The following is a 23,586-nucleotide window of genomic DNA, read 5'->3' on the forward strand; positions in this document are numbered from 1 at the left end:
TCACATATATAATATAATAAATAAAAGAAGAAAAAATAGATGTAATTTATTTTAGTTTCTGTTATAGTTTACAGTTGAACTTTTATCAAAATCTTTAGGTGTGGGAATGTGAATTGGGCACGCAGACAACAATGTAACATGTGTAATGCACCAAAATATGGAGAAGTAGAAGAGAGAACAGGTATATATACAAGTAAATATTGGATATATATAGGATAAATAGTTTTCAAAAGAAAAAATTAAATTGAATAAGATAATTAACTGTTAAAAATAAAAGTTTTCTTTCCAATTGTTCATACAAGATAAAACTATTTTAAAATCTTATTCAATATAATAACCAACTGTGACCTCTTTTAAAAAGTTTTTAAGTTTACCTTATTGTACTTTTTAGTATTTTAAAAAATTAAATTCATTTTATATTTGAAACAATCCTTACATATTCAAAGAGATGTATTTGAATTAAGAATTGTATTAATTTTTTTGTTAACTTTCAGTTAAAGATTTGAATTTTGTTATCCTAATTATTTGTAAATATTTGTAAATATTTAATAATAATTGTAAATATTGTTTTCATGTTTCTAAATTTATAATTCCATTTTTAGGTGCTAAATTATTATTTTAATTGGTTAAAAGTGGCTTATGTTCTTATTAAGAAATTATTTCTTATCTTGCATTTTGACATTTTGATTGACTATCTAGATTCTATTTATTTGTTATTTCATTTATTAATCAATTTTATTCAGTTAATCATATTTTTAATTTTGCTGTTGTTTGCTTATATAGGTTTAGGAGGTGGTTATAATGAAAGAGAAAATATTGAATATATTGAAAGAGAAGAATCTGATGGTGAATATGATGATGTAAGTTGTATACACAAGTACATATATATATATCTACCAAATAAATCTCACTCATTGTTTAACTTTGTCTCCATTTTTTGAACACATTGATTTTTTTACCCACACTACTAATTTTGTATCTGCATGGAAAAGAATTTTAAATTATAGTTAGTTTTGGTAAAGTTAAATATTTATTCAAAATTAGTTGTTTGTCATTTTTTATGAATGTGAAGTTCATTTTATCCAATTAATTTTTAATTCATTGATATTTTTAATCATTTATATTAATAGAAGTTTTATAATTGATAAATATATCAAAATGATCTAAATTTTAATAATAATTATGTATAATTTTATTAAGGAATTTTTAAACTGATCTCATAAAAATTAAAACTAAGTTCATTAAAATGTTAAATTAGATTTATTTTTATTTTAGTTTGGAAGGAAAAAGAAGAAATTTAGAGGCAGCATAAGTAGTAAATCTGATTCTAATCATGTAAGTGAAACAAAGTCAGAAGTTAAAATTGAAAAAGAAGTACCTAAAAGTAAAATTGAATCTGAAGAGGTAAGATTTTTTAATAAATGAAATAATTCAATAAAAATGCTATTAAATATATGACATATTTAGTAAATTAGCCATAGTATGTATCAATAAGAGTATGTGTTCTTACATATGCCCATATGCCCATATGCATACATGTAAATAAAATATAATGCAAGCTTATGTAAACCTGCACAAGATATATAGGCATAAACAGGGTTCCTATGCACCTGGAAAATCGGGGATTTTCAGTGTTCAGAAAAAGTCATGGAAAGTCAGGGAATTTGCCTTCTTGGCTGCCTTGTTGATTTTTTTTGTTCACAGTTAGGTAGACAAAGTGCAGTTGTCTGCAGGCAGCAAGAAGTAATGTCGTACAATGCAACTTATCAAAAGGCATGCAGAATATTTTCAGGACCCAAAATTTCCCCAAAAATGATTGCTCACAAAATAAAACCATAATTTATAACCGATTAATTATTATTATTATTATTATTATTGTGGTTTGGAAAATTCAAATTAAATCATACATATAAGTAAGTAGGCCTACTATACAATTTACCATGCAACACTAAGCTGATAAGTTAACATAAATATTTTAGATTAAAAGAATGCTTTAATTTAAGTACATGTTTTCATCATCATACAATTATAAACTTGATGCAATATGTTGATTAATAGAAATAAAATTGAATTCAGTGCCATAAATGATTATTTTTATTTTTTGCACAGACACTAAAAAATGGACTTTTTGACATCCAAAAATACAAAATTTATTTGACAATGACCTCAGAATGAATTTTTATAAGACTCAAAAATTTCAGTTAAGGATGAACTTCAAGTAACAAACATCAAAAAATATTGCAAAAAGGAAAATTTTCATATTGAAATTATTTTCCCACCATGGCCATTTTGTCTAACTTCTAAAACACTCCTTTACATTATTTAAGTCAAATTATTTTAACTAAAGTTAATAAGAAAAATTACATACATTTACAATTTAAATAATTTCATTAAAACATTATAATTTTTTGAAATTATTTGAAATTTTAAAATAACACAAGTTGGGTCTGGCCATGGTAATTAATACTGACTTCCTTATGAACTTAGCCCCATCAATGTTTGTTGCAGGTCAGCATCTCACCAATGGGCTGGCCACAAAGTTTTTCAGGTTTTCGTCACAAATCTAACACCTAAATAGAGTCAGTTTCCTGTGGTCTTCCTGGGAGACACCCCTCCTTGCAGGGTTGCATTGCCATCTCCCATAAATCTATCCATTCTGAGATACTTAAGTGTTTTCTTTATTTGACATCATTGAAAGCATCATCCGAAAACACTGAAAATGTTTTCAGTGTGTAGTACTGAATAGTAGATATTTTCATGTCCAGGTGATTGAGATAATTCAGATAGCAGATTTTTCAATAATATGTGATCCACAGATCCCTGTCAGTCTAGGCAAATATATTGACAGCAAACAGTGCAAATTAGCTAAATGGCACATTAAAATTTATTAAACAGGTCTACTGGAAGGTGAAGTTTGAGAAACACTAGGGTTTTTTTTACAATTTAAATAAAGATGCACTGTTAATAATAAGAATATTAAAACTATTACAGTGAAATGTTGACTTAATGTGTGGAATGTGTATAATAGAAATGTAAAGAATGCACAAGTGCTATTCATCAATTTTTATTTTTGATACTATACCTAAAGATCAAGTTCGTAAGAAGTTCTTAAACTTTGCAAACCATATCAAATGAGTTAATTTTAATTTTTACATCAAAATATAAATAAATAAAATATATTGAAGCTACAAAATTGTCTTCATGTTCTGTCATTAAATGGAACACAAAGACAATCTTGTTGCTTCAATATATTTTATTTACCGTATTTTACGGACTATAAGACGCACCTTAATTTTTAAACAATTTTTAAAAAAATACCTATAAGACGTTACAGACTATAAGACGCACCTGAATTTTGGAGGCAATTTTTCGAAGAAAAAAGTGCATCTTATAGTCCGTAAAATACGGTATATATTTTGATGTAAATACTGTCAGCCAAAATTTAGTTTTAATTTTTTAGTTTTTTACAGTTTTAGGTTTAATAAGTAAGTCTTATTACATATAAGACTTATTATTCTATTGCATTGGAAGATTGTATTTTAAAACCACTCACTCAAAATCAGACCTTATAAATTGTAATCACTTTGTGTATTTTTTTTTTATAGTCTTTAATATTTATACAATTATTACAGATGTTTTACACAATTATTTATACAATTTATACAATTATTACAGACTTCTTTTACTGATAGTGCAGATTAATTTTGAAAACTAATATTGATTGTTTATGTGAAAAATTATAAAATGCAACAGGGAGGAGAGCATTGCAAAATGCCAAAGGATCAAACTAAGTCTCACAATTTAGCTTAATTTTTACAATATCAACTTAAAATGGATAAAAGCATTATTAAATAATTATTATTTATTCGTGTATATTGACTTCTTTTGAAGAAATAATCATTTATTGTAGTTTATGTAAGCTGAAAATTATTCTGTCATCTTTGATGAAATTTGTTAAAATTTATTAATTTGTACACAAACATTAAATTTTAAACATACATCTTCATATTCCTTGATGTTAGCTTTCGGTCAAGTGATCGTTCTATATTTATCATCTTGGCGGGAGATTTCCCAGTGATCTTTTTCATATCTAATTTGCATAATTGTAATGGTAAATTACTAATCTTTATTAAACAGATTTTGTTATTCTATATTAATTAAATTCATCAGGTTTCATGGAAGAATTTTTTGAAACTTAAATTTTTCTGGAAAAACACTAAAACTTTTGCTCAGGTGACATTGAACAAGAGCATTCTCAGTCTATCCCATAGGCAGCACTTTGCGCCAGATTTCATAGTGCGAGGTTTAGTGTTTCTCATTTCTCATTTTTTTCAAAGTTCACTGTGATAAATTTTTATTACGTGTATCGATACATTTTGCATTGTTTTTAATGGATAAAAGGTGGAAACTTTACTATGAATTTAGAATTTGTTTCAGAATATGCTACTTTATAGGAAGAAAAGTTGAAAGATAATTTATTTTTGACAATTAGCAAGAACTGATTTTTGGATATAATACTTAGTGAATGGTAATGAATGGTAGTCTGCCTATGGGATAGACTGAGAATGCTCTTGTTCAAAGATTAGTAATTTACCATTACAACTTTCAGTAATTTACCATTACAACTTACTACTAAGTGAAAGTATAGACCTACTAATTTATTTGTGCTTATAATTATCTAGTCCTAATTTTGAAACATTTATGTTTTTAGTGTTTATAAGCCTGTTATTTAGACATGTCTACTGATTTAGTGTTATTACGTAAAACAACATCAAAGAAGAATACAACATTCAATTAGCAAGTAGTTAGTCCCTTTATTAGCAAATTAATTTGTCGGTAGATTTTTTACATTTTAAGTGTAATTAGATAAAACTAAATGGATGTGAATGTAGAAAGTATATGTAGAATATGGCAAGACCAATATAAAAAAGTATTATTACGTATTACTTGATCAGAAAATGTTAGAAAAATTTATAATTTAACAATTTTGATTTGATCATCATGGTCCAGTGTTTATATCAAAAATATTTTTCAGTTATATTTGTAATCACAGTTACAAATTATGCAAAATTTAGGCTTGATATAATATCATTCGAATAGTAATGGCACTTACAATATTTACAGGATTTTAATTAAATTTGTTTAGTAGCTGTATATATGTTTAATAGGTGGTTGTCTCTTTAATCCGAAAACATTTGGTAGACTAACTTACAGCTAAACAGGCTTAAAACTTTTTTATTGGTACTTCATCAAATGCATTTCGGACCAGTTTTATGAGTCCTGGTCCCTCATCAGTGCTACAGGAAACCAAAGGTTTTTTATTAACATGGGTGACGCGAGTGCGTACATAATAAGATTTACAAAAAATTCCTTAAAGAACATTTTTAACTAAATACATTTTTTATATTTTTTTAGTTCTTCGTATCCTCCTTATTAACTATACATTTCTCACTGGTATCTGTTTTCATATTCGTTTTTAATTCCTATTTTCCCGTGTACTTACAGTAGTACTATAATTATAAAGTTTTCTTATATAAAAAATTTTTTTACAAAGATCTGTGTAACTAATATAGACTTTTCTAAAAGTAAATACGTACTTACTATTTTTTCCGGATGTATTACAAACATTTTACATCAAATTTTAGTTTTATAAATATATCTTTAAGGCTGTTCGGAAAGCATTGCGCTTTTTACAATACTAGAACGTTCACAGTAGGGTGCCACACATAAAGCTATTAGTCTGTTGCGCCCTCTATTACATAATACCACTGTTGGTCGATTTGCATGCCATTTGACAGATTTACTAAGTTACTATTATTGCTATGTTTTTTTATTTCTATGTGTTCTTTAAACTTTCGTTTATATATATTTTTCTCGGAATGTAAAATTTTGGTGTTATTTTTTTCTATTTGGCAACTATTGTTTATTATGTAGTTAAACCAAGGGGAGGTGTTATGTTTCAACCTGATGGCAGCCATATGTTCATTGATCCGTGATTCCAATTTACGCCCAGTTTCACCTATGTAATATTGTGGGTGTTGACAATTGCAGCTGATTTTATAAATGACTCCTGTTTTTTCCCATATATTGTTATTATTTGGTTTTTTAACATTACAGATTTGCTGCGATATTTTGTTTGTTAACAAAGGGGCCAAAATAATATTGTCATTTTTTAGGGATTTGGAGCATTTTTCATAAATATGTTTAGATATATAAGGGAACGGTTTATGGTTGGTTTCCTTCTTGTTTTTTATATTAAACCTGTGTTTGTAATATTGTGATTGCCAGATATTTAATAAGTGCTTGGGGTAGTTATTAAGTATATATTTATGATTTAAATTTTCAACCATAGTTTGACGTTCGTTATGTTGGCTCGTCCTAGTGTATATTTTCTTTAAGTCCATAATATATGTATTCTTTTTTATGGTACTAGGGGTGTAGGATTCACCAGTGCTACGTGATTGCCCTTGACGGATGTATCAGTTGCTCACTGCTGAGTGGTTAATGAACTGGTTAAAAAAAAAAATGGTAACAAACTGCAAGAAACGATAAATAATACCATTTAAATTAAAATTATTTATCCTTTTTTTTATTTTAATAATTTTGATTGTGTAACAAAATAATTTCTGATTTTTCTTCCCAGTTTATTAATATTTTATAAAGTTTAGGAAACTTAAAAAGAAATAAACAAATACTTTTGTACATGGATTATACAGGATTTTTTAATGAGTAATAATGGCTTTTTTTTTTTTTCCAAAGCCACATAGATTTATGATTGTGGATGAATAACAGAATAAACTATTTTAATTTAATAAAACATTTTATTTTTAATTTTAATTATTCAGCAAATATAAAAATTATAACAAATTAAAAAGTCAAAAAAGCAATAGCATATTTGCATAGTAAATCATATTCTGTTTTATTTCATCAATGTGCTGAACTGAAAGGGACTTGAGGGTCAGAATTTGTAAAAAGTTGGTCAGGGGAAGTCATGGATATTAAAACAAAAATTTGAGTAGGAACCCTGCATAGAAAATTTTTTGGAATGATGTTTTGTCAGTTTTAATCTGACAGTCCATTATTAGAAAATATAGGAAAAGTATAGTTTTTACATATACTGAGGGAGAAAAATTATTATATACTGCAAAAGTGTTTGGAACTTCAAACAGTGTGACGGTTTTCATTTAATAGTTATTATTATAGGAAAAAATTAAATTAAATCATTTTCTGGCTTTAGAAAAATTAGAGGAGGAATTTTTTTATTGTCTAATCCTAATTTGATTTAACTGTATATTTATACTCCATATTTAAAAAATATATTCTGACCCCATTTCAATAATAGTCAATAATTATGATATTTTGATTGGTTTAATGGTTTTTATAATGTTAGAAAAAATATTTCATCAAAATTTTTATTAGGAAAAATTAGAGGAGGAGGAAGAGGATGATGAAGATGAAGAGGAGGATGAAGATCTATCAAAGTATGACTTAAGTGGATGGGGAGATGAGTCACCCAAAAAGAACGATAAGAATTCTGTTTCACATTCAAGATCATCATCATCATCATCATCAGAATCACGTTCAAGATCTTCCAGCAGTGCTTCTACATCCTCTAATTCTGCCCGATCTCAGTCGTCCTCCCCGTCACGCTCCAGATCTCGTTCAGCCACACCTGTTCGTGGTCTGGCAAAAAGAATCAAGAGAACAAACTCCAGGTCCAGGTAACAGGGGAGGGTGGTAACGGTTAAAAGGTCAATATCATTTTATTTGATATCTTGCATCTTGTGCTTTTTTAATAGGGTAGCATTTGTTTAAGCATTAAATTTTATCAGAATTTTTTAACCGTTTCTTTCTTTAAGTATCTTTTTGCAATACTGTGTTATATTCAATATTCATTAAATCAATGCATTTTGTACTTTTGTTGCCAGATCCAGTTCACATGATTCTAGATCCCGAAGCCGGCGCCGCAGATCTCAATCCAGGAGCCGTTCCCCGATCAACCATCCTCGGTCCAGATCTAGGGATAGTGAAAGGTTTGCTGTGGGGAAAAGTTAAATTGGGATGGGTTCTATATTCATAACAATGATTTATTGACACCCATATATGATAAATCCTCATTTGTTAGCACAAACTGCTAAGAATTAGCAGTTGTGTTATTATTTTCCAAAATGTATATAAAATATTTCATATAAACTATTCATAATTTGAAGTACTTGTTATCTGTAGTTTTTTGAAACTGCTAGCATAAATAATTAATTAATTATTATTTATATATCTTAAATAACTTGTTTCCAAATCAGTTTGTGCTAACAAAAAATATATTTTATTTATAAATAAATTATTTCTAACATTTTTTCTATGAAACAAATTATTTAATAATTTCCTTATTCATCATGACTGGCACTTTCTTACGTCAGGTCGGTTTCAAAGTCACCTGAGTGTCGCAAATGATGAAGATCAACTCATTTAGCAGTTTATTGAGCTGTCGGTAATGATTTTCAAGAAATATTGAATATCTAAATTCTAATCTTGTTTGAATAATTTTTTTTAATGTTTCATGTAGCATTAAATTAATTATTAGCTGTATCACAAAATGAAAATATGTTCAAAATAAAACGTCTGGGCTTTCTTTTTCTGGACCAAATTCATCTCTACGTTTTGGTAATTCAATTACAAATGTGCTAAAAGCTCAGAATTATGTATTAAATTATAAGATTTAGAGAAAAATTTATGCTGCCTATTAAACTTTTTTATAAAAATTACCATCTAGATGAAGAAACATATCATTACATGAATTGTTTTCATATGGTATTTGCAGTAATGAGGAAGTTCATACATGAGAGTTTCTACTTTGAATTTTAGGTTATCAATTGCTCAACCTCCATCAAAAGTGGACTGATTTTTTTTCTTTAGATTAGACATACATGTGGCATCAAATATGTATCCCAAATGAATAGCTGTAATTCATAATATATTTACAATTTTTAGATATTTTTTTATTACAGTGAGACAGGATAATAGATTTATGTAATGAATAAATACAGTAAAAAGAGGAAACCTTTTATCTCGATTAAAATTTTTCTTTTAGTGTTTAATGTATTTTTTTTTATATATATATTTATATTTGGTTCATGTTGTCCAATTACCATGTGTACAATTAGTATACAACATTCATCTTTAAAGTATTTTAATTCATTACAAGAAGAAATGTTAACAATAATATGAGAAGTGGATGTATGCTTTGTAAAATTTGCAGCTTATTGTTATAATTCTTAATTGCATATTATGTAAATTTAATTTCTCAAATAAGAGAGTTTTTAGTTATTATTAAAAATGGAGATGTTTCCTCATTGATGCTAACACTCATACGAGCTAATGAATGAAAAGCAACATTGTAATAATGCACAAATGTTATATCTTAGCAAAAAACTTCACTTTGAATTGTAAAAACAAAGCTTTAACCTTTAGTTAGGCTATTCAAGTACTATAGTTCTGTCCTTTCACTATGGTACATCCACTAAAGGTTTGTTTAAAGCAATCACACTCAATCTTTCTGAAATGTACAGATTCTATAATTTGTCAAAATAAATGTGGTAATAGTCTTGTACTATAAATTGTCAATTAATAAAATCATTTATGTTGAAGTGTTTATTGGCTTATCAAAAATATAAACTACTTTATTTTTACATAATCAATCTTCTGAGAATGCTTGCAGTCCAGTAATGGCTCTTCCTAAGATCAAAGCATGAATGTCATGGGTTCCTTTAAAATATAAACATTAATTGTGGTTGTATTACTAATAATGATGTACTGTACAATATGCTATAAATTACTTTACCTTCGTAGGTGTTAACAGCTTCCAAATTCATCATATGTCGAATTACATGATATTCGTCACTAATGCCATTTCCTCCTAAAATATCACGAGCTGTTCGTGCTATTTCTAAAGATTTACCACAGCAATTTCTTTTTAAAATGGAAGCCATCTCTGGTGCAAACCTAAAAGAAATTGACATATATAAATAAAACTTGATACTATTTTTTCTAATGGAATTGTGAAAGTTTTAAAGTTCAGAACTATAAAAAAATTAATTGAAATAGTTATTTTTAAAAATGTTTTTATATACATGAAGATAATTGCATTTACAGCTGTTTAACTGAAATTAAGTAGAATAGCCATTACTTACTTTCCTTGATCTTTTAATCTTCCAACTTGAAGGCAAGCTTGAAATCCAAGTGCTATTTCTGTTAACATATCTGCCAATTTTTTCTGAATTAACTGAGTCTTTGCTAATGGTCTACCAAATTGTTTCCTAAACAGAAAATTAATTTTAGTAAATATTACCAAAGAGTATTTAGGTATAACTCACCTATCCAAAGCATATTGTCTTGCTGTTTCAAAGCAAAATTCTGCTGCACCAAGTGCTCCCCAAGAAAGACCATATCTTGCATTAGTAAGGCAACTAAATGGACCCTACAAAATTATAAAATAAATCTGGATGAAAATGATATTAAGTTGTTAGCCTCATCTAATATATAAGAATCTATAAACAATTGAAAAAGTCAACTCAACTCATTTAGAATTACAATGCATAGCTGTAGAAATGTTAAGACTTTGGAAAAAATGCTCTTTGTGAATGTCATGTTAGGCTTAATAGAAATTAATGTTCATGGCCATTCTTCTTTTTGATGTCCATGCAAATGCATTAATTATGATTGAATGATTTTCCTATCCAAATTTACAGTTCATATTAAGTGGTGATCAAGACTGAATAAATCTAAAATTTATGTAACAAATAAAAATACATATGCTGATCTTACATTGATTCAAATCAGTCATTAGAGATTGTCCATTAATTACAAGTACAGTTTTAGAGCCACTTTTGATCCCCTCAAACTGACTGACTAATTAAAAACATGTATTCTCTCTGACTTATAAAATCTCAAATATTTAAATATAAACAATAAAAAAAAAACCAATTTAGCTTGAATGGTAGACATTAGATTATAACTTATAAAATCTTTAAAATTTTGATAAATGTTGAAGCATTAAAATTAAAACAATGATTTTTGGAAAATCTGAAGCTTAGAACTTTCTTCAATGTTTTCTCATAGTAAATTTAGGATAATTGTAATGGATTTTAATTTAAATAAAGACTGGAATTAATGGTCTTTATCAAAATAAGACATCATTAATTCCAGTCTTTATTTAAATAAAATCCATTTCTGAAAATTCAGATTGTCTTTGTAAACAATGATTAAGTTTCTTATTTTCATTTATACTTTTTTAAAGCTGAAAAAAAAAAAATGCTATTGTGAAATGTCTTTTTATCTAGTGAAGTTCATATTATATATTATATATACAGGGTACGGTGCCAAAATCTGGACAAATTACACATTTTTTATTGCAAAAACAAAAAAGGTTTACAAATTTTTTTTAACTACATTGTAAGGTCATAAAGAATACATTTACTCAATATATCCCTCTCTTGCTTCAATGACCGCCTCCATTCTTGGTCTGAAGTGTGCGCAGGCGTGCTTTAATGTGTCACGGTCCATATCGGCAAATTCCGCATCAATAGTGGCTCTCAATGATATAACATTTGCATGTCTGGACTTGTTCATGACCCTTTCAACTACGCTCCATACATAGTAGTCCAAAGGATTCAAATTTGGGCTGTTGGGAGGCCAGAATTCTTTCGACCAAAGCATGTCGATGTCTCTGACAACCAATTTTGCACTAAATGACTTGTGTGGGCGGGCGCATCATCCTGCTGGAAAACATATAGCTTTCCAGACAACACAGTTTTCATCCACAGTTTTACGACATTTGACAAAACACGCAAATAAACTTCTTTTGTGACATTGTCCCCTTTGTTAAAGAAATACAGTGGCATGACATTGCTCTCACTGGACACAACACCTAGCATGTGAATATTCGCTGGAAATTTTGTTTTTTCAATAATGGGGACATCTTTGGGGTCGTGGGCAAGCCAGTGGTCATTCCTTCGATTGATTTTTGCATTAACAGTAAAAATTTTCTCGTCAGAAAAAAATCTGAGTTGTCTGGCAGCATTGTTTCTTAACCAATAGGTGCTTGTTTAAATACTTCATCATTGGAATATTGGAAGTAGTTTCTTAGTCTCATTCCTTGCATTTATAGTAATTGCTTACCACTGTTGGCATTCTGAATTTATCCAAGAATTCAAATAATTAGCTTTAAGTAGATTTGTAATCAAAAAACAGAACAAGTAAAAAATTATATAAACAAGACAATTTCAGAAACACAAAAAAGTTCTCTTGTTTACATTTTACTAATGTTTTTCTACAGCATAATATAATTGATTCAGTCTTTTATTTTAATGGTGGTTAAAACTCTATTATGAAACAAGGTAACCAAAAAATGTTTAATACGTATATAAGTATAACAAGCATTTTTTATATTTCTTGCTTCTGCGATTGTTGTTTTGAAGGATACAAAGACTATGGCCAAATTAATTTAACAGTTAAAGGAAGATGTTAACATTAGGCAATAATCACAAGTAAAGGAAAAAATTCATGAAGAATTTTTAAAGCATTTATTTTTAGTGTGACTAATAATTCTTGCAGATAATTTTTTAATATTAAATACTATTATAAAATATGACTAAATTAATTCTTCCTGATCACAACATAAATAATTTTGTTATATATTTTATATATTTTCAACTTACAGCAAATTAACATACTGTCATATTGATTGACTATGAAATGCACAAATAAATCCACATTCTTTTATTATTTTTCACTAATTATTTTATAGTTTAAACAAGACTCTCTTCTGAATAATTAATCACTGAAATGCAGAATTTGCTATTTCCTACGACCCTCAAAAATATTTATCATTTGTTTTTATCCCATTAAACTATTGAAGTACATTTAAAAGATTATATGCTGTATTTTGATATTTAAAAAAATCAAAACAAATAAATATACTCTCACTTACCCACCTTAAGTCCTTCTATTTTAGGAAGAACATTTTTTTCTGGCACCACTACTTCATCCATTAGGATCATTCCTGTGGTAGAAGCACGAAGAGAACATTTTCCTTCAATTTTTGGAGCTGATAATCCTTTCATATTTTTCTTTAATATAAATCCACGTATTACATTATCATCACATTTGGCCCAAATAATAAAAATATCTGCAACTGGTGAATTTGTAATCCTATATTATAAATATGAATATTAATTTTTTTTACAGATGATATATACTATTTTTAATAATGTATAATACTTTACCATGTTTTACTACCATTCAAAATATATACTTTGTCCTTTGAATCATATTTAGCTCTAGTTTCCATTCCACCTGGATCACTTCCATGATTGGGTTCAGTTAGACCAAAACATCCAATTATTTCTCCACTTGCTTTATACAGAAAATATTGTTCAGAAATATCAGAATTGTCTTAATTTAAACATAAATTTTTGAAAACTTACCTAATTTTGGTAAATATTTTTCTTTTTGTTCATCAGACCCAAATTCATTAATTGGATGCATCACAAGAGAAGATTGGACACTTAACACTGAACGATATCCACTATCCACTCTATCAAAGTATTACAGTAATAGATTAAGAAAAATTTTTTTTTAACAAACATCAGTAAATATTTGAACAACACAAAAGAATCATAGGATTTTTATGTCACATTTTAAGCCATGTGCAAACTAGAGCATTTTTTCTATAACATAATAGTGCTTTAAGCAGACCATTTCTCGATTTAGTGCTCTGTCTGGTTAGGACACCTTTTTCTGGTCAACTGAATTCCAAGTTCTAATAAATTTCTGTAACAACTAGCAAGTCAAAGGTAGAAGTGGGAAAGGAATGAAGTATTCTGAGTGATGGCACTAACACAGTGCCACCATTTGGAACACTTTTGATCGGTTCCTTTCCCATACTGTGGCCCCAAGCCAAGCTTGAATGAGAGAATTCCTTTCATATTTCTGAGTGAAACCCACTTTTGAAAGGAGCCGCCTCTGAACTGACTACCAAGTAGATTCTGTAATGCTTGGGTGTTACAGTTCCCATACACATTATCGTGCATGTTAGTGTTTGGCTCAGGGTACATAAAATGTTCTAGTTTGTACAAGGCTTTAGCATTTGAAATCATCAGCAAGATCAGATGTTGTATTATTAACAATATTAACAAAGAAAAGGACATAAAACAGTTACATAACAGGGATGTAACTAGAAATTTGATTATGGGTCACTGACATTGCCTGGGAAACTACATAAAAAATCACATTAGCCCCAAGATCACTATCAATATATTATTGTGCAGGAGCTGTCATATCGGTAAGGCAGCTTCTTGTATGTCATATGCAAATCAGTAATATGTATGACAATGGTCAATACAAACAAATAAATAAATGGCAGAATAAGAACAAATATTAAATTTTATTCTTCTTTACCTCATGGCTGATCATGTAGCCTAGTGTTTGAGACTGATGTGTTTTCTCTTTCATCCAGTGGTCAACTGCTTTGTGACATTTTTACATGTTTACTTTTAAACTTGGAGGTAGCAGTGGGCTGGCAGAGAGTGAGGGGTGGAAGAGCATTAGTGTGTGAAATGCTGTCCCTTGCCACTCCATGTGGCTCCATCTCTGCATAGGATCCTGATTATTCAAAGTAATATGTTACCTCAAATAATTGAAAACTTGTATAAAATGGATGGCCATGGCTGTTTTGAATTAAAAATTCCAAATACAGTACACACTTGGTAATCTGACTGATTTTTATATTTATACAATATTGTGTTATAAGATACTGTACTATTTTTTCTTTAATATTGTATTCCCTCTGTGTTCAGCTTGATATCTTCCCAGTTGATGAGGCATGAGATTTAAATTTAGTGGAAAGCTTGTGAACAACTTAGCAACAGTGTTAGCAATACTCAAGGATCAACTAGTGTTGGTCTGCTGGGCATGTCAAACTAGCAAACAGCTGAATTACTTTGCAGCAAAGCTTTTATAAATTGAGGGGAGTGGTGGAAAAAACTGATATATCTCCCATTAGGAAGTTTTTGAGAAAAAGGAGAATTTGTTTAAACAAATCACCAGCATTTTAATATATGTTTTCTTAATGTGGGTGTACCTGTGGGACATGTAACTGAACCACAAAAGTTTCTTAGGAGATGGATCTATGATGCACAAATCCAAATTTGTTAATAACTTGTTTTTTGTTGTTTTTCCTCCAAGTCTCTCAATTACAAAATAGTAGTATACTCACTTACAAGTTTGCATTGGATAATGCAGAACCTTGGTTAATTGAAGCTTGGATAATCAGGGTTCTACTGTAGTTCTAATCAACTTGAATTTTCATTAGAAATGAAACAAAATTATGAACAATCAGATGTTTTAAATAATTTTGTTCCAAGGACAAGAATTTTAAATTGTATTCTAATAATTTGTTAGCATTCTTTGTAAGCTGAGGTTGATCCTAGCATGGCCAGACATTAGAAAAAGAATTTCTGAAATTTTCTGAATTTAAAAACATCTTGGCCAAGTTTAAAAACTGCAAAATATGTATAGAGAAATTTATCCTGGGTTTTTCTGTATTTCAAAATGCATACTAGCATTATAATGTGATGTCATATATTCATTTACAGATCAAATTTAATTTTTGCTTTATGCTAAAACATGTTGCAGTATTTATAAACTTGGTTAAAAAATAATCTTTCTTAACTATTTTATTTTCAAAAAAGTAAAGGAAACCAAAAGACTACTTGACAAACTTTTATTTTAAACATGAAATAGTTATGTGAAATTAAATGTATACATAAGAGTCAAAAATCCTCAACCTTAAGCAGTTTTGAGAAAAGGAACCAATTTTAAGATCGAAAATTTTTGACTCATACATATAGATATAAAATATTTTAAAGTCAGGTAGTCACTTGATTACTTTTTCATGTAAGTTAATAATTTGAATTTATTATTATTAAGTTAAAAATTACCTTTCAACTTCTCGTGCTATTAAGCCATAAGCAACCGATGATGCACCAGCACATCCATAACCTTTTATTGTTGGACCAAGAATACCTAAAGATCCCATTTCAGATACAACTTCTCTATCAAAATCTATAAGTGAAAATAACTTTTGAAGTATATCAACCATTTTCAGATTAACACAATTCTAAGCTTTCTAAAATTAAGTATTTTGATTAAGCAGTAAATCTAAGACAATATTTTAAGTATCAAAATAGCTTCTACTAAAACAATAAACATTAAACTACAGTAGAGAGTCGTTTATCCGAACACTCTTCAGTTGGACTGTGTTGTGCTGAATCGAACGTTTTTGATACTAGATTTACTTCTAAAGTATAATTTTTATGTTTTTATATTCTTCAAAATATTTACTTTGTTTGTACAAAATAAAGAAATAATTCTTAACGATACAATAGCCTTGATTATTATTATAAAAATTTTTGTTGGGCTTAAAATCGACGAAAATTCAACACAAAGCGACACGCAACAGAGAAAAATTTCAACATCGGATAGGTTAATATATAATTTCGTACATAATCGGTTATCCGAACAACCCCAGTCCCCAATTGATTCGGATAATGACTCTCTACTGTATTATGAAAATAAACATGTTAAATAATATATATATATACATATCAAATGTAAATCATAGATCTTACCAAGAAAAGTAAAAACATAAAAATGAAGACAATCCTACATATATTAGAGCAAGAAAATTTTAAAATAACTTTACAAATAATTTGTTTGAACATAATAGTTGAGAGTTAACAATATATAAAAGCTTACGTTCATTTCTGTTAGCCATCAATATTCGAGGCATTAATTTTTCTTGACAATAATTGCGAACCTGATCCCGCATCATAATTTCGTCATCAGTTAACATGCTTTCTAAATTTAGTGGATCTTTCCAATTGAATAAAACTATGAAAAAAACTTTAAATAAATAACACAATAATTAGCTTCAAAATACTTTTATTGCTAAGCTATTTTTTCTGGAAAATTCTGCCAATTTAGTAAAAATTCACATAAATTTTAATATAAGATTTGAATACTATTGCACTATAATAGAAGTAAATTATGAGTATGAAATACTTATTTTATTTACTGTTAAATTTTTTATTAACATATACAATAAACATAAACAATACAATTAAATAAACAGTATTTATCTATGAAAATTTTTAATCTTTCAAATTTAATCATTTACTATATACTGTGGTTCAGAAGTCAGTTTTTAAACTGTTTTTTGTATGTTCTGGGCACATTTGTGAAATGAATTAAACTAAATTTATTAAAGCATTGTAATTTATATATAGAACAAGGATTTCACTGAACAGTTTTGTAAAGTTTGTAGATAGGAAAGCACAGTATTTAAATACAAGACCAACTGACTTTTGGACCAACTGACGATTTCAAAATTTGTTTTAATTTATAATTCAACAGATTGCATCATCTGAAAACTCTAGTAATTAAGAATGTCCACAGAAAATCATCATCAAACATGAAAGAAATAAGTTGTAACTCTTTTCAAAAAAAATTTCTTTGGATACCTTTTCAAAATCAGTAAACAATTTTTTTCAACCTCATATAAGAAAAAGATCATCATCAATAATAAATTGCCAACCAAAAACTATTAAATTTAAGGTTCAATGAACTGCTTACAATAATAAATTTAGTTTATGTGATTAAGTATGCAATTAAAATGATCCTTAATAAATTATCCACCATTTCAGTTTTTACGAATTATATTGGTATAGGTTGTTTTATTTTTTTCCCTTTCTGCCCCGTGAACATTAAGAGGGTCTATTTTTGGGACCATTATAGTAGGTTTGGCCAGGTGCACAAAGCAGCAGCCGAGTGGCAAGGGATGGAACCCAACATAATCCGTACAGACCTTCCGCAAAAAATTCCTATGATTTTTACAACTCCTAAATTCAATTCTGAATACCCTAGAATGGTAGAATGACACTAACTGCTTGATTCATCTGGCCAGCTATTAAGTTAGATCCAGATAGAAATATTTATCTCCTATAACCTATGTAATCAAATCTTCATAGATAATAATTTACTACTACCCCAAGTCAAAAAACTAGGATAATTGCTACATTATAAATTTAGATGCTAAATAGTTTATTCTAGAAACTGTACAAATCTGTGTTTTAAATTTTAAACTTTCTAAAATAGAAAATTAACATCATTTTAAAAATATTACAATTTATATGGTTTTTTCGAGATGAAAAATTTTATCCTGCATAAACATAACATGAAAATATGTGTATATTATACTAGAAATACATAAGAAAATAAAATTTTATTGGCTTACTCATATAGTTACAATTAGAAAATAATTAAATAATCAGTGTGATATAAAACAATTAACTGATATTTTTTAAATAGATTGTTTCTGATAAAATAACACAATTAATTAAAAAATATAATAAATTTAAAACAACTTTTAGATGGAAAAAAGGTTTGTTAAGTAACATAAACTGAACTTAGTTAAAATTTTCCATACCTTTCAACTTATGTTCATTCTTTCCTCTAGCTTCTAAAATACTGTTAAGGTAAAAATCACCTTAATACTTCAAATTTCTATCATTACTGAAGTAAATTTACTGAAAAAGTAATTTTGTACATATATACAGGTAACCCCCGTATAACACGGGAGTTACGTTCCAAAAAATTGCCATGTTATACGAAACAAAGAACTAGTGCGAAAAGGGGGGTTAGGTTCCAAAAATTAAAAAACATGCTGTTAAATCCTTCTTTAAATCGGATTTATGATTCACAAAAGGCCGATGCAAGCGTCAAGGCATACAAAATTACAAATAAAAATAATATACTGAATATTATACTGTAAAAATATAAAATATATATAAAATAATTTATATTGTTAATTTAAATTAATTTAGATAATTGCTAGCGGTGCGTCTAGTGGTCATTTTTTGGTATACAGTGATAGAATCCGGTTTTTCAGCTTTATATAGTAGATTTTTTTATGGGTAAAATACTTATTTAAGTAAATATTTTACCAGAGATTATTCATCCTATATGATGATCTCAGCATGAAAATCATCAACTGGTAACAGTTTTTAATACATTTCACGTTGTATGAAGGTTTTACCTAATTCCCGAACCGTGTTAGAGTGAACCTGTGCTATAAAAGCACCGTGTTATACGGGGGATGTTTCCAATTCTCGAACCGTGTTAGAGAAGTGCCGTGTTATACGGGGGTTACCTGTAAATGAAAAATTATCACAAAACTGTCTTTTGAGTTTAATAAGAAAACAAAAAATTTATCGATGCTTTAATACAAAAGTTACTAATAATTAAATATCTACATTACATAGATATTTTAAATAGTAATTCAGAATTCTATTTAATTTTTCATGTTAATGCATCCTAAATCGTATATCTAAATCTGTGACGAACAACCTTTAAGGCTGTGGGCTACAAATGAACTTCTGACGGGTTGCATGCATTTTTCCTTAAAGAACTGCAGGCTTTAAGCCCATTCGGTATGATGCCGAGTACCAACATACCTCCACAATTGCCAATATGCTGGATACTAAAATCTCAATCTAGCAGCATCCTCATCAACGGATCTATTCGTAACTATTAAATAATAGTATCCTTCATTATCTCCAAATTACCAAATGTAGGATTTTGCAGTAGCAAAGGGTATCGTCGTTATCAAATCATAGCTTTCAAACTCCCAAATCTCAAAGTTGCACGTAGATTGCTCATTGCTTCAAATAATTTTCATTGCACAGCGTTCTTTGGTTTAGTGCCAATTTCAAAGATGGACAAGTGGTGGCACTAAATTTGATACTAAAATAATACTAATGATAACAATAAACTTTATATTATTAGTTTACATATTTTTAATCAACTTTAGTAGGAACATCACAAATATAAGCTTAATTAGGATTGCATAATGACACTAGGCAGAAAACAGGAAAATGTTGCCAAAGTCCCAGAGGATTCTTTTCGGGATCTTGTGAATTGCCCATGACCGATCTGTCTATTGATTTAAATAGACTTAAATTATAAAACAAGGAATTCCGTTGCATCTAAATTATATTCTATATCATTGTATTTTGTCAAATATATGTTTGTGTGTCACAGAAGATCATACAATTCACCAATAATATTTCATTTAGTCATAAAATTTTTATATGCTCCAGCGAGGCAGTTATCTCGTTTATTTATCCTCGACCGATTTAAAACCACGTCCTTGACTCCAAAACACATTCTACCCACCTAATCTACAAAAATAATGTTTACGGAACCGAATACAAATATATAAATGCATTTATATACAAACAAAACATATTGTATGCAGAACATTGTTCATAATGCTTTAATATATAATATGATACAATGCATATTAAAACATGTACATTTAAACATTTTTTTTATCATCAAGACAAAAGTGAAAAATGATAAGTGTTGAATATCTTTCCATATAGAAATTATAAATTTATATTTACACTAAAGGGTTACATTTTAGTTTAGTTTTTTATTTTTAACTAAGAAATGTACAAAATTAAAATGATTAATATTTAAACATCAATTTAACCGTATCATTGATTAAAACTATCATATAAAATAAAACTTATTATGGATTAGTTTTTAAAAAAGGATATCAGAAGTTGTAAAATATTTCACAGCTTTGGAGAAGTTTGAACTTCGCAGCAAAGGGGAATTTAACATTTTATACAGCCTCATATTGTATATGTAATTTAACGATCCTTATGAGTTTCAAAACGATCGAACAAAATTGTTCCTATTTTTATTAGATAAATAACAATCGTTTAACACAGTTTAATATCAGCGTGACACACTTCCTAATCACCTCACCATCTTATCACGTTTATTTTTAAACTACCAGCGCCATCTGCTAAACTTCGAAAATTTTTTAAAAACATTAATTAATTAAAAAATTATCAGATTGAAAATAATTACCGACTGTAAAGATTTAATAAAGTCGGTAGCTGAATATTAAAAAAATATATTAATATTATTGAAATAATGATGATGCTAATTCCAATCAAATACAGTATGAACGTAGTTTAGCAAAACTGCAAAGTCTAAAGAAAGTGGAGCGTGAATGAATCTTAATTATAAATTTTTACTATCAACGCTTACGAGTCAATTTCGAGATCGGTGCGATGTTCAATGCTTATTAAGAGTATACCAAAAACACATTTTATATAGAATAAATATAGTGTTTAATACTAAAAAGAATAAGAAATTAATATAAAATGAATATAAAAGACTAATGTAGAGAATAAATGAACATTTAACATGGCATTCGAAGGGCTCTGGCTCTGGAAACTTTCTTTGGCACCCACGATGGAGCTAAAAGGAAAGAAAAACAATGGAATCGTTTTGCTTATTTTAAAACTCCTTTCACTCTGTGGGCATTAAGAGGACTTCTTTTAGTAAGCCCATTATGGGTTCGGCCAGGCCCACAATGGGGCAGCCGAATGGTGAGAGACAGGATCCGACATATCCGGACGGACCGGTCCCCGAAATATTCCTAAAGATTTTTCGATCCGTTCGCATTCGATCCCGGATCTCAGGGATGGCCAAGCGGTAGGCTCCCACCTTGACCGCTCGGCCATCCGGTTGTTTGACTTGTGGGGAACGTCACCCTCCACATCTTAACAGTCGTAACGAACCCCAGGTGGTAAGAGTTATCACTTCCTGGAACGGGACCGGACTCTCCCAATAAGAACTCTACAGTCAGTTGTTCTGTGTTAGCCGCGCCGTCGAGTCATGTAACTGTTACGCGAGCAGAAAATAAACTTAATTTTTGTTACGATTCGTCTCATTCGTTTTAATTGCGCGCAGTGACGAGAAGCAAAGTAATAGCAGTAAAAACACTACATTAGCCCGGGAGGGGTCGCATGACCCATTCTGACCCGCACCCAGTGGTGATATTCGGCGGGTTCGCACAGGTTCGGCCGAACCCGTTGTTAAAATTTTCAGTTTCCCGAACCTTGTTAAACACACGGAACATTTCTCAGTGGGTTTGTTTTTTTAAAAAAATATATTAAAATATGCGTATTATACTCTGTAATACTACTAAACTAGAGCCTTATACCCCGTTCGTACCGAGCATTTCAATCTAGATTGTGAGCAAGGTCAGGGAGTATGTCTTGGTGCGATCTCTCTCGACCGTTTCAATCGAGGTTTAATCGCGATCGATTCAAGAGAGTTCTTGAAAGTAGATCCAGTGATGAGAGAGATCCCAGAATGCCACGTGCGCGAGATAATACAAGATGGCTGTCGAACACGTGTCGGGCTATGGACAGAGAAAGAAAAAGTATAATGTATCTCTCGAGATGATGACACGTGTGTATTTGGAGAAGCGCGATTTCGCGGTAAAGATTACCCCTGCCTAAAAAAAAAAAAAAAAAAAAGGTCGACAGCCCTAAAATATTATCGTTACCTGCCCTTCACCCATGGCTCGTACGTTCCAAGTACGCCACTGATTGTTAGATATACGGTTGCAAGAAAAGGTATTGTATTTATTTCTATTCAAAACTTCCATTTCATTTGTCGGTGATTGTCAGAGAAAAATTTTCTGCTAGCGAACCCCTTGTTAAATATTTCGAATATCACCACTGCCCGCACCCCCTATTTCATGATCGACTGAATCGTTAATAATTAAGTTTTACCGATGTAACTCACAGTAGCTTCCTAAATTTATTGTTATTATCGAAACATATCACCGTTACTCAGTTTTTCAGAACGCGTTAAGAGATAATTGCTCTTTGGGGTCATGGTGACCGGCAGCGACCCTTGACGTCTGCGTAAGTTTGTATTATTAATGTAATGTAAATAAAATAAATATAATTTTTTAAAATCATAAAGTGACATACTTTTTCTATGATAAAAATAACTTCTATCATCACTAATTGTTTCATGTTTTTTTAAATAGTTAAAATTTTTCAGATACTTATAAAAATTTTCCCCAAAATTTAATATGTAAATTCGAATGTTAATAAATAATTAACTAAGGCTTACAAAGTAAACATATATATTTATTAGATTACTAAACAGAATGAAAAATAATATTTAAAAGAAAAAAGTAAAAAAAGTTGAACTGTTCAGACAAAAATTAATATCTAAAACGCGGGTCGAGGTGACCCGCAGCGACCTCTATAGGTTGTTGAGTTTTGCGACCTCACCCGGGTTAGTGACCCGAACCCGGACTAAGAACGTAATTCGACTAAGAAAACTACCGTATCCACCCATTGGAACCTCCATCAGGTACGTCGTTCTTTTCCTCAAGACCTCAATCGTCAGATCATGGCCGAGATTGGAACGGTAAAAATCCCTCCATACAACTTTTCCGACCCAGCCTTATGGTTCCACATGTGCGAAAGCACATTTGCTCTAGGATCTCCAAAGCCGATCACGGAAAGTGCCACGAAGTTCAAGTACGTAGTGGCCCATTTACCACCGGAAGACGCATCAACGGTTAGAGACATTATTATTTCTCCGGATCGTACATACCCGTACGGTCACATAAAAGTGAAACTTATT

General features: G+C 29.4%; 2 protein-coding genes across 3 annotated transcripts in view; one reads left to right on the top strand and one right to left on the bottom strand.

The window, feature by feature from the left end:
* LOC136977141 (zinc finger Ran-binding domain-containing protein 2-like) overlaps nucleotides 1-9,644 on the top strand; it is a 35,246-nt gene extending 25,602 nt beyond the window's left edge. The window contains exons 4-9 of one of the 2 annotated variants that reach the window (XM_067272579.1): nucleotides 99-181; nucleotides 784-860; nucleotides 1,276-1,404; nucleotides 7,420-7,721; nucleotides 7,929-8,033; nucleotides 8,418-9,644. In XM_067272579.1, coding sequence (XP_067128680.1) covers nucleotides 99-181; nucleotides 784-860; nucleotides 1,276-1,404; nucleotides 7,420-7,721; nucleotides 7,929-8,033; nucleotides 8,418-8,451 — 730 coding nt within the window. In that variant the 3' untranslated portion in view covers nucleotides 8,452-9,644. Of the gene's footprint in view, nucleotides 1-98; nucleotides 182-783; nucleotides 861-1,275; nucleotides 1,405-7,419; nucleotides 7,752-7,928; nucleotides 8,062-8,417 lie in introns of those variants that run through there. The other variant, XM_067272580.1, reaches the window with a different exon arrangement.
* Nucleotides 9,634-20,920, bottom strand: LOC136977140 (glutaryl-CoA dehydrogenase, mitochondrial). Its single transcript, XM_067272578.1, has 11 exons — nucleotides 20,675-20,920; nucleotides 18,542-18,573; nucleotides 16,813-16,947; nucleotides 15,996-16,119; nucleotides 13,482-13,591; nucleotides 13,281-13,410; nucleotides 12,990-13,206; nucleotides 10,371-10,474; nucleotides 10,188-10,313; nucleotides 9,839-9,999; nucleotides 9,634-9,762 (listed from the first exon to the last, which is right to left on the bottom strand). Exons 1-11 carry the CDS (start codon nucleotides 20,755-20,757, stop codon nucleotides 9,692-9,694), a joined length of 1,293 nt encoding a protein of 430 aa, XP_067128679.1. The 5' UTR covers nucleotides 20,758-20,920; the 3' UTR covers nucleotides 9,634-9,691.
* Nucleotides 20,921-23,586: the final 2,666 nt, after the last annotated feature.

Source organism: Centruroides vittatus, unplaced genomic scaffold (genome assembly GCF_030686945.1).
Source record: "Centruroides vittatus isolate TY-2023 unplaced genomic scaffold, ASM3068694v2 contig_446, whole genome shotgun sequence".
In the NCBI taxonomy this organism is placed as follows: domain Eukaryota; kingdom Metazoa; phylum Arthropoda; class Arachnida; order Scorpiones; family Buthidae; genus Centruroides; species Centruroides vittatus.